This window comes from Polyodon spathula, chromosome 27 (assembly GCF_017654505.1).
Source record: "Polyodon spathula isolate WHYD16114869_AA chromosome 27, ASM1765450v1, whole genome shotgun sequence".
Taxonomy (NCBI): Eukaryota; Metazoa; Chordata; class Actinopteri; order Acipenseriformes; family Polyodontidae; genus Polyodon; species Polyodon spathula.
Window position 1 is genome coordinate 781,971 of NC_054560.1, and position 12,351 is coordinate 794,321.

Sequence of the window (12,351 nt, forward strand, 5' to 3'; positions counted from 1 at the left end):
AAACAAATCATGGTACCGCATTAACACAGTTATTATTGGGGGTACATACAGCTATGGTCAAACGTTTTGCATCACCTAGAATTTCAGGACTGTGAAACAGCATACCTATAGAAGAACATTTCACATCAGATTAGTTTAACAGGGAAATCAGCGTTATTTGTCCTTTGTTAAAAGTGTAAGTCCTGAACCCTGGTCATTCACACAAGCCTTTCATATCTTACAGACACTTGGCAGTTCTACATGTTCAAAAGAACCTTACCAATGAAATATATAAAATCTCCTTAATGACTTCATTTTGTGAGCTAAACAGTGCTGAAATGTTTTTGCTCTTTACTAAGCAGTAAGTTGTCTATGCACTAATCAATAATTACTTATATCTTTGTATAAACATGAAAATAACATGAATTTGACGAGTATAAATGCTTGATTATGCACAAATGCTGTACTTTTCATTCTCTCCTGATTTGCTGTAGTAGTTGCTGTAGAAGTTCAGCTTTAGTCTCCTTTACTACAGTCGATTATTACTGGGGCAATGCGTAGTCTACATTTCCAGTCAAGTAAATTGTGTCTGTCTAGGGTTGAGGTATTGCAAATAAACAATGTTATACCCCGCCTCAATGATAAGCAGTAGTATCTTAAACGTTAAAGGAGAGTGAATTATGTTACCATGACTTGAATATCACAACAGTCATTAGGTTAAAGATGTAACTGTTATTTATTTACCTTGAGAATAGCAGCTTTCATACAAACTTTATCGACACTGAGGTCTAGTATAGTTTTAATCTGGCTAATTGCATGTGTGGATCCACACAAACAGGTTAACTGGATTGAGTGCAAAACTTAATAAAAAATAAAAAAGCACAGCGATTTATAAACAAAACGTTTAAAATAGTTTGACTGATTGTATGCTTTGTAGAATTCAAATTTCATGCATACACAAAATATTATAGTTTAATTGATGCATAGATATATAATCTGTACCTACAGTGTGTACATGTGTGTATCTACTGTATTAAGTTAAGTGATTTATCTAACAATGCTTGCAGTTGCTTTTTTTAATGTTCACTACTTTATGTACACATTGGAAAGACACTGCCGCAAAGCTGCATGTACAACAATGATTACAATTTACCATTTGCAATATCCAAAGCATTTTTAAGAGTGGTTCATTTGCATACTACAAATAACAATTAAAACCTGTCTTAAACATTTAATAAATGCACCAGACATTTAAATTTAAAGTTAAATAGTGAAGAAGAGTTAACAATAACAACAGTTTCACACAAAATCGTAGATGAAGAAAAAAAAATAGCAAATATATTAAATGATTACTTTCACAAGTTTTTACAAAGGAAGACACGGACAACATGCCCCACATGTCATCCAGTTCCTATCCAGTTTTAAATAACTTTAGCATAACCGAGGCAGAAGTGTCAAAGGGACTAGGAGCTCTTAAAATAAACAAATCCCCTGGGCCGGATGAGATCCTCCCAATAGTATTCAACGAAATGAAAGAAGTTATTTACAAACCGCTAACCAAGATCATGCAGCAGTCTCTTGACACAGGGGTTGTACCGACAGATTGGAGAATTGCAAACGTAATACCGATCCACAAAAAGGGAAACAAAACTGAACCAGGTAACTACAGACCAGTAAGCCTGACTTCTATTATATGCAAACTTATGGAAACTATAATAAGATCCAAAATGGAAAATTACCTTTATGGTAACAGGGTACTGGGAGACAGTCAACATGGTTTTAGGAAAGGGAGATCGTGCCTAACTAACTTGCTTGATTTTTTTGAGGATGCAACATCGATAATGGATAATTGCAAAGCATATGACATGGTTTATTTAGATTTCCAGAAAGCTTTTGACAAAGTCCCGCAGAAAAGATTAACTCTCAAATTGAATGCAGTAGGGATTCAAGGAAACACATGTACATGGATTAGGGAGTGGTTAACATGTAGAAAACAGAAAGTACTAATTAGAGGAGAAACCTCAGAATGGAGTGTGGTAACCAGTGGTGTACCACAGGGATCAGTATTAGGTCCTCTGTTATTCCTAATCTACATTAATGATTTAGATTCTGGTATAGTAAGCAAACTTGTTAAATTTGCAGACGACACAAAAATAGGAGGAGTGGCAAACACTGTTGCAGCAGTAAAGGTCATTCAAAATGATCTAGACAAGATTCAGAACTGGGCAGACACAAGGCAAATGACATTTAATAAAGAAAAGTGTAAGGTACTGCACGCAGGAAATAAAAATGTACATTATAAATATCATATGGGAGATACTGAAATTAAAGAGGGAATCTATGAAAAAGACCTAGGAGTTTTTGTTGACTCAGAAATGTCTTCATCTAGACAATGTGGGGAAGCTATAAAAAAGGCTAACAAGATGCTCGGATACATTGTGAAAAGTGTTGAATTCAAATCAAGGGAAGTAATGTTAAAACTGTACAATGCACTAGTAAGACCTCATCTTGAATATTGTGTTCAGTTCTGGTCACCTCACTATAAAAAAGATATTGCTGCTCTAGAAAGAGTGCAAAGAAGAGCGACCAGAATTATTCCGGACTTAAAAGGCATGTCGTATGCAGACAGGCTAAAAGAATTGAATCTGTTCAGTCTTGAACAAAGAAGACTATGCGGTGACCTAATTCAAGCATTCAAAATCCTAAAAGGTATTGACAATGTTGAGCCAAGGGACTTTTTCAGCCTGAAAAAAGAAACAAGGACCAGGGGTCACAAATGGAGAGTAGACAAAGGGGCATTCAGAACAGAAAATAGGAGGCACTTTTTTACACAGAGAATTGTGAGGGTCTGGAATCAACTCCCCAGTAATGTTGTTGAAGCTGACACCCTGGGATCCTTCAAGGAGTTGCTTGATGAGATTCTGGGATAAATAAGCTACTAACAACCTAACGAGCAAGATGGGCCGAATGGCTTCCTCTCATTTGTAAACTTTCTTATGTTCTTATGTTCTTATAGGCGGGTAGGGCCGTCATGTGACAGGTGGATAAGTGATTACTTTATTACATTCCAAGTCACACTCTTGTCTGTTACTTTTCTAAACAAAGTGGATCTGTTTTTTCCAACTAGCTGACTCTTACAGCAGGAGCTTTTGGAAACAAGTTGTAAAACTGGTTTCACAGATTGTAATCTATTTAACCAATCCATCCAGAAGGTGTCACTTTCATCAAAGTCTGGGTGGTGGGGGCAGTTTGAAACACACAAGTCTGTTAAAGGGTGAAACTCCTGCACAGACTGAAATTTAGAAATTGAGTTGCAGATCAAGACATATTAAATTAAAAGGAATTGTATTCATAATTACACATTTTTTTTACATGCTCATATGATTCTTCCTATTTTCCTCTTAACTCAATTGAAACAACACTACCTTCTAAAAAAATAATTGAATAATGTAGTTCTCCAATTTCAAAAGGATTGGTATTAGTCATCAAAACATAACCATTTATTACTTTTGAATAAAATAAATATATATTTTGGCAAGTTATGTGTTTCCATACTCACAGTTCTCATATATTTTATAATTGACAACTAAATAAGTGTATAGTGCCATTTTTCAGCCAGGAAGTTTTTTAGAATGACATACAGGTTTTAGGGTATTTTTTGAAGGGTAGTGCACAATTCATAACAGACATGCAATCCCACCACCACCCTCATCACACTGCAAATACAAATCTGTGTTACCTGCAGAGTTGTGAGGTTTGGCTGCTGCAGCTGTCCTTTCTTTTTGGCAAGTTTATTTTTCTTATTACCAGCTTCAATTGAAGAATAGATGTCAGGACTTCCACTCACTAGGAACATGAGAGGATAAAAAAATATATATATATATTAAATTAAAAAAAATATTAATAAAAATATATATATATATATATATATATATATATATATATATATATATATATATATATATATATATATATATATATATAAAAAATATTAGTGGTGCTGTTAAATTGACAAGCACATATTCATTTTATTTCATAGAACCCTTCAATCCAAGCAATTCCTTGTTAAGCACCCGGAACTGCTTAATAACTGTTTGTATTTGTTCACATTTTTATTATTATTTTACATTTTTTTTGGAGATATTAAATGGAACATTGTTACCTTGGCCACATGGCAACATTTGACCAATTTTGTGCACTAGTTTAGATGTATTCATTAATGATCAGGTCAGAGTTTTTATATCTGCTCACAAACACTGCATGTATCATGGTTCATGGTGATCTCTGTATTAACAGGGGGAGCATTAACAAGTGAATGTGAGGTCAATTTTTATTTTAATTGAAGAGAGTACAAATATTCAGAAATTGATTAATTGTATCTGTCTGGTTTTTGCCTTGCTGCTTTGACTATCAGCTCACCAATTCACACATGGTGTGCAGGCGGAATATCATCCCTGAGCTGTATCTGGAGGAGAATGTCATACAGTTTCTCCAGCAGAGTACATCAGTATCTAGATTTAGAACACTGGTCCATCTGCCTTGATAAAGTATCAGAGCTGGCAGTCACAAGTGAGAGGATCCGAATCTGTCAGTTTATGAACCAGTGACTCCAGAACAGGCAGCTTGGGAGTGTCCTGGGGTGGTGCTGCCTCCCCGGAGGGAGGGGATGCTGACATCCCAGGAGGAAGGACCTGGGAGCCACTGCCGCAGCAGCCAGGCAGCAATAGTGACACCAGTGATGATGCAACAATGGTGTGAAAGACACACACAGCTGAAAGAAAAACTCCAGGGATCAAACAGATGAACCAGCAACTTTTAAACCAAGCACCACTATTGGGATCTTGAGCAAGATCCTAGTGTAGGTTAAAAACTAAAAGTAGAACAATGCAGTAAATCATGAATTAAAGTAGTTTTGTCCAATAGAAATCATTGACTTGCCACAGGAGTGGCTATGGTGACACAAGTGTATTATGCATACACTTAAATAATACAGGTAAATGTACTTCAACACTGTAAACAAATAGTGTTATATATAATACAAACCTAGTGTTCAAATAGGGACAACACAAATTAGTGGTAAAATCAACAAAACAACTGTTAACAATCATTCACCACCATTCAATCATCTTAACAATCATCCACCACCATTCACTGTGAAGCTTTGCAGTCTTTCTCTTTCACGCCTGGAATTCTGGCAGACACAGCATGTCCTAATGCAGCTTCTAGGGATTCCAGCACATGCAAGAGGTACTTTAACTTTATCAGAGTGATTGTTAAGAAGGTTGACCTGTAAATAGACCAGAGTGAAAATGCCAGATTTTATCACCAGCAACACCGTATGGAGAGGGGAGATGTCAATTGTGGTCAGCTTGACCAATCGGAAAAAACGCTACAGAAAGCAGAAAAAAGCAAAGCCAGCCAATAACAAGCAGCTCCAAGGTGCTGAAATCAGGCATTTTTACTTATGTTCAGAAGGGTTTTTACACACGACTTGCTAGAAGAGGCGAGCAACACGAAAAGCAAAATAATTGTCATGTATTTCAATGCTATCTCTTCGCAGCAGTTGACACATTGAAATTCATGGTATAGAATTGTATTTTGCTTTTTGTGTCTCTCGCTTAGCCTTGCTCAAGTCAAGTGTGTGTGTGTAATTCCACCTTTTATATGCCATTTTAGCAGATAACCTATAATCTCCAAGGAAGAAAAGAACACACATCAAAAAACACTTGCACATGAGGCTTTTCGTCTTATTATTTTATCAACAAAATGCACAAAGAGTTCAAAGTTAGAGCTGGGACAAATATTTGAATGTGACAGAGAGCGAATTAATCCTAGTCAACAACTTCCCTCCCGACCTGTGAGGGCAAGTATAACAGGAAACAGTGTGCTCCGGATGGTTTGACAGTTCATTCCAGGGAAAGCTGGGTCGGCCATCCAGAAAAGGGGCGGAATCACAATACCAGAAGTCACCATCTTAATGCGGTAGGCGATGTGTCAGTCATGGATTGGAGGAAATGTGATTGCACTCGCCATTGAAGGGGGCGGGACTGAAGGTATATTGCGATGTGGCTGAGCAATCTGTTCCTTTGTTATGGTTATGGAAAGAACTATAAGGATGAACTGTATCATAAAGAAACCAGGAATTTTGTGTGTTGTTTTTGCCATCTGTTCACCGTTATTTGTCATTATAGAAGGCTAACCTCCAGGAGCTGTAGCAAAACCGCAAGAAATTAAACCTGAACTACACTTCACCATTGTACACGAATAAGCCTATAAATCACCACTTCCACTAAGAGCACTCATTGTGGACTTGTGATTGTGTTGTGTTGGTGTGTGTCTTGTTTAGTGTATTATTCTTATTTTGGGACTGAATCCCGTGAGTGATACACATCATTGTGTAGAGCCAGGTATTATTATTTGTTAGCAAATGAGCTGCTTTTTCACCATGAATGGTCTTGTGTCTCTCATTCTTGGGCACCGCAACAACACTGGACTTGTCCACTATGAACCACTTTGCCACATCAAAATTAACATTTTTTGTACATTTATTCAAAGCAAAAGATCCCTCTGTGTCTGTCAGAAATGATTTTATCTGTGTGAAATTTTATATATATTTTGTCAAACAAATGAACAGTGGGATTTACTCTGCTGGAGCTGCTGCTTACTTTCCCCACATCTGGATTTCCAATTAACCTCATGTGGCTCATGGCTAATGTATTGGACAACAGTGAATTAAAAGAACATACCCCAAGACTGCCAAAAAGCTTTTACCTTGCAAGGCAGATGTTCCGATTTAAAAGCTACTGGTATTAAAATAATTTCTGAATCTATTACAATATTATTATGTATTATGTTTTACTGTTTACTGTTTTAAACATAAATAAAATAGTTGTTATCATAATTCTATGTGTGTTCCTGTTTCTGTCACAGTTCTGATCAGAAATGTATTAACCTTTTCAGAAAGGGCATGGTGCGAGGCTGAGTGGAGACCATACTAGATTTGGTAAGCTCAGTGCATGTTCTTCAAACTATAAATAAATGGTACAGTTTGATATACGAGTGAAGAAGACATTGGGCCATGCAGGACAAGCAACCCCAGGTGGTGGAGGTGGGGGCGGCAGGCAGTCCTCCCATGGCGGCGAAGGCGGGAGAGGCAGGCAGTCTCGTGGCGGTGAAGGTTGGAGCAACGGGTAGTCTCCCCCTGACGGCAACCTCCTCCAGTGATCTTGGGCGGTGTCCTCACTGCAGGGCCCTCCATCGGTCCCCATCCCTCTGCCACAGGGCATCAATTACTATGGGCATGGACTGGTCCTCCAGCCCAGGATTCTTCTTAATCCAGTCCCACAATTGAACTAACTCCAGCTCTCCTTCCATTTTGATATTTATTTATTTATTTATTTAAAATAAACTGCACCCGTAGTATCCCTGGCCTGACACGTGGAGGTGCTGTGATCCCACTTCTTACACCAAGTGTGAACAGGTTGGCTTGTGTGGTGACGTCAGGCCAGGAAGAAACACAGAGGGGTGAGTGAACTGCGCTGTTGTGCCAGTTTATTGAAAATCAAGGATTTAAACAGAAAACAAAACGCTGAACAAAGCAAAAGGCATGATGATCAAAACAGAGAAACGAAACAAACGGACACTGAACAAACAAATATGTCTTTCACTCTTCCTCACCACTTATGTTCCACCTCCAAACAGACTAACCCAGAGTGACTCAGACTCAGTGACTGTAGTGCATCTACATATACAGCTGTGCTGGGACTCAGTCACTAAATGAATCATTCACTTAAATCCCAGCACATGAACTCATTTGTGCACTAATACGCACCTGTGACAAAGTGCCCACCCACTCTGGCTGTCATTGTGACAGCACCTTATCTGCACGTGAAGTGGGTGTGCAATCCCTGTGTCTAAATACCTAACTGCCTAAACTACTTATTTTAAATCACTCGTGCTACATAGCCCAATTTATACCCCGTGCACCAATATATATAAACCAACATTACAACGCCACATACAACATAAAACACAAATACGTACAGGGACAGGGCACCCCGCCACAAAGACCCACAAAACTCACCTTACATGTTCCGGACCAAAACAGGCAGCGCATCTGCCGTGCCTGTCCTTCAAGGGGAGACCTGTCTTGTATATATCACAAGAATAAAATATAACCGCAGTGGTGTACAATTTAAACACCTGCTTGGCTGAAATTACTATAACAGATAATGTACAGTACTAGTAACCAAAAAAGACTGTTGAACAGCGCATGCAGGAAAGTTGCTATGCAACCGACAATAACACTGTAAAATCAACAGTGGCAAGTGACTCTGACCAGCACCACTGATAACATACCAGAGATCACACTGTTTAGTCTTGGTTACATTTAAGAACCTGCACGGTGCCTAGGTAGTAGTACTACTGTCATGGCACACACTGTATGGTGCTTGCACAGTGCACGGTACCCACGGTAAGGTGCACACAGTATTGGTACGGTGCTCAATGCATGGAAAACCCTGTACAGTGCCAACGGTTTATTTCAGAAATAAATGTACTATTTATATGTGTTTGACTCCAATTGAATGATTGATTAGCAATTGAGTCTTGGTACAGCTGCATAAAAGCATGTTTTTACTCACTTAGGGTTTCTGCCCCTGTTCCTGGGCCGGGATTATAAAACGGAACTTTGGGACTGAGGGGGGAGGTGGCCATTGAGGCCAGGTGTGCTGCGCACAAGGGGGGGGGGGGCATATGTGGCGGAGTGTCCAGCCCCTTTATGTTTATTAGTGTTTTATGTTGTATGTAGTGTGTTAATGTTGTTTATGTATAAAATACACGGGATATAAATATGGGTTATGAGCACAAGTGTTTAAAATGTATATTTGTATTTAGGCACGAGGATTGCACAGCACTTCACGTGCAGGTAAAATAATATGTGAGCATGGGGAATTGCACTTTTATTAATTCACGTGCAGTTGTACCGAGACTCCAATTGAATGATTGATTAGCAATCGAGTCTCGGTACAGCTGCATAAAAGTTGCATGTTTTCACTCACTCGGGGTTGTGTGTTCGGTGAGTGGAGAATGGGTGTGAAGACGGAGAAAATACAAAGAGAAGTAAATAATTGATTTCACTCACCGTGTTTGTTTGTCTATTCATTCACTTTTTGTTTAGTGTCAATCCGTTGTGTTTGTCTGTTTTGGCCAACGCGCCATTTTCTTTTAAAGTGTTTTTGTCTGTTTAAACTTTTTATTTTACAATAAAACACTGGACGCAGTAGCGTCTCGGGTTCACCGCCATTCCTCACTGTTTGGAGTCTGTATTTCTCATCTGACGTCACCCCTGCGAAGCCATCCTGTTCACACAAAGAAAACTATTACTTTTGTTGATTATTGTCAATAACGAACCAAGATAGATGACATGACAGTAATGTGCCTGGCATTGAAAATTTTATATATATATACGTGTAACGTAATATGCATATTATATATATATATATATATATATATATATATATATATATATATATATATATATATATATATATATATATATATATATATATATATATATATATATATGTTGCAGAATAGTGTTAGTGAAGAATAGTGTATAGCTGAACCCAGTACAGCTATAATGCTACTTGCTGAACAGTATTTTGTTATTTTGACAGGTTCCAGATTGTGAAATAAAAATCTCACAGTAAGGGAAAGAAGCATTTAAGTGGAGCATAGAAAATAAAGGTACAGGATGTTCGGAAAGAAAAACAACACCACCAGCACATTAGGGAGGCCTTGTTCAGAGCATAGACTTTGTTCAGGGAAGGGCATGTGAGCGACAGCCTGGAACATTACAGAGAGTGATAAAAATAAATATTTTGCTGTATATTTATTTAAGAAATTTATGGCATTATTACACATTATAAATGAAGACATATTTTGTTAAGGGCACATCAGTACCTTTTTGTTTGGGTAATTATCAGTTGTCACCAACTTTTGTTTGTTATAAATAGGGCTTCAAATTTTTCGTTTTTCGTTGAGTTAGCATATGGTTAAGCATTGTCGAATGCTATTTCAATGTGATGGCCCTGAAGGAGAGTCATTCTCCAGATAATGTATATTGATCCAGATAATGTAAGACGAGTCGAATGTGTGGGGTGAGAAACTGATCATACTGTGAGATGGGCACATTTGGGTAAGCTGGAATGTAAATAAGATATCTTGCAGGTATCAAGTAAAGGTTGTTGTCCCTCATACCTGTGATGTGAAAAGATGGCTAGCTCGTCCTGTCGTAGCCTTCACAGAACCACTCAGAGTGGAACCAGAGAGAGAAGTTGAATCCTACTAGAACAGGGCTGATTTGAAGTACCCTACTTAAAAATGTATTATGCTATATTCTTTCTATCAGTTTATAATATAATATGATATAACCTATTATTAATCTGCTGTATTATTGTTTAACATGTTATTTGTAACCAGTAAGAATATTATCAGTGGAATTGGATGGAGTCTGTGTGAGAGAGTTCATGACTAAAAAATCATGCTGGCATGCTGAAACGTTTTGAGTCTCTTATCAAGAGGTAGAATCTCTAAAATAAACATGAAGCCTCTTTTGCTATTCCGATTCAGTGAAGCAAAGGAGAGCAGCCGACTCTATAAAAATAGCAAATAAGTCCAGGGGCAGCTGGAATTGATTTAAAGGAAACAGTTATTCGTGAATTTACTTTAATCAAAGAACAATAAGAAGTCTACTAGTAGAAACAGAATAAAGATTTGAAACTAAGAGAATACAGTGCAGAAATTAACTTGAAGAAAAACGTTGGTCAAAACATAAAGGTAACCATCTGTGTCAGGCTATTGCAGGCTTGCCAAAGAGAAGGTAATTCATTTTTATAACGTTGCTTGCTTGAAGGGCCAAGCAGGGGAAAGAACTCGTGCCAGCATGGAGAGACACCTAACAGGAGGAAAGAGACCCCATTGGGGATGGCAAGGGTTAGATACCCTGGTCAGCAGTATCCAGCTCTTTGTTTTCAAAGGTAAGAAATTAAAGAGAAAAATACCCCTAGAGTCTGCGAGAGCAGGGGCGGAAGATGACTCAATGTTGGATAACATGGTTAACGAACGGAAACGGATAAGAGAATGGAGAGCACTTCACAAAAAACTAGTTCAAGATCTGCAGTTAGCAAAGACATAGAACTCCAGGTTTGTGTCTGCAGCTGGAGCAAGGCAACAACGGTCAGACGTTTGAAGATTCATCAAGGGAGAATGAAATGCTTGAGGGAGAAGGGACAAGGGCCTCGCATTGATCAGTACTTCTAACAAAGTCAGTCAAGTCAGTCGAATGAAATCCAGCGACAGGAAGCAAACCACTGTTTGCAGGATATCAGTACCCCTGTCATAGACATGAGGAGGACATGCGTGGATCAACTAATGATGAACCCAATGATCCATGCGAACCCAGTAAGACAAACCAGCGTAAGAGAGAAAAGAACCTCAACAGGCACAAGCCTGGAGTTAAATGGCCAAGAGCTTGTGAGAAAACTGCGTGGGACACAGTAAACACGGATCTCTGTTTTACTTTGGAAAGGTTAAATGGAACAGTTGAAAAGAAGCTGGATAAATTTGGGGACATCATCTATGCATATGGAAATGAGAGGTTTGGAATTGAAAAAAGGAAGGAAAAAGTACAAACTATTTCTAGAAAGTCTAGGAGATTGAACACTTAGTTAGAGAAAGGAGGCAGTTGAGGAAGCAATGGAGAAAAGCAGGACAAAGTCAGAAGGGGGGATTCAATCTGTTACAAAAGGGTCAAAAAAGATAAGCTGGCAACATTGTGCAGAGCTGAGCACCTACGGAAATGCTACAAAAAGAAAGAGCATGCGAGAACTAACTTTTATAAAGACCCATTCAAATTTGTAAAGATATTCACCAGTGAGAAAAATGGCAAACTAAAATCATCTAAGGTTGAGCTGGAGAGATATTTGGAGGAAACACATACAGATTCAAAAAAGCAGGAGCCTATGTCAATTCCTTCATCCGTTGTGTGTGCTGATGTGCTGGGGAGGCAAAATAAGCTGATCCCTGGAGACAGCATTACACTTCAGCAATCAACACCAGACAGAAGGATATCTACATCATTAGATGGAAAGCAACGCAAATGGATGGAGATGCAGATGGAATTTTATTAGTTTACTGTAAAGCTACGTCTTAGTTGGTGCTTATCTTGGCGAGAGCTGAGTTCAAATTAGCATGAAGTTTAACATCTACTCTCATGTAATGGAAATCATTTTTAGCCACTGATGCAATTTAGAATAATTGGGGGGTTTGAAATCCAAGATTCCTATAATGACTGAACTTTTACATGGTAAA

At 38.3% G+C, this 12,351-nt stretch overlaps 1 protein-coding gene across 3 annotated transcripts in view; it reads right to left on the minus strand.

The window, feature by feature from the left end:
• fer1l6 (fer-1 like family member 6) overlaps positions 1 to 12,351 on the minus strand; it is a 164,743-nt gene that overhangs the window by 41,992 nt on the left and 110,400 nt on the right. For all 3 annotated transcript variants that reach the window (XM_041231013.1, XM_041231012.1, XM_041231014.1), the window contains one exon: positions 3,719 to 3,825. In XM_041231013.1, coding sequence (XP_041086947.1) covers positions 3,719 to 3,825 — 107 coding nt within the window. The remainder of the gene's footprint in view (positions 1 to 3,718; positions 3,826 to 12,351) is intronic.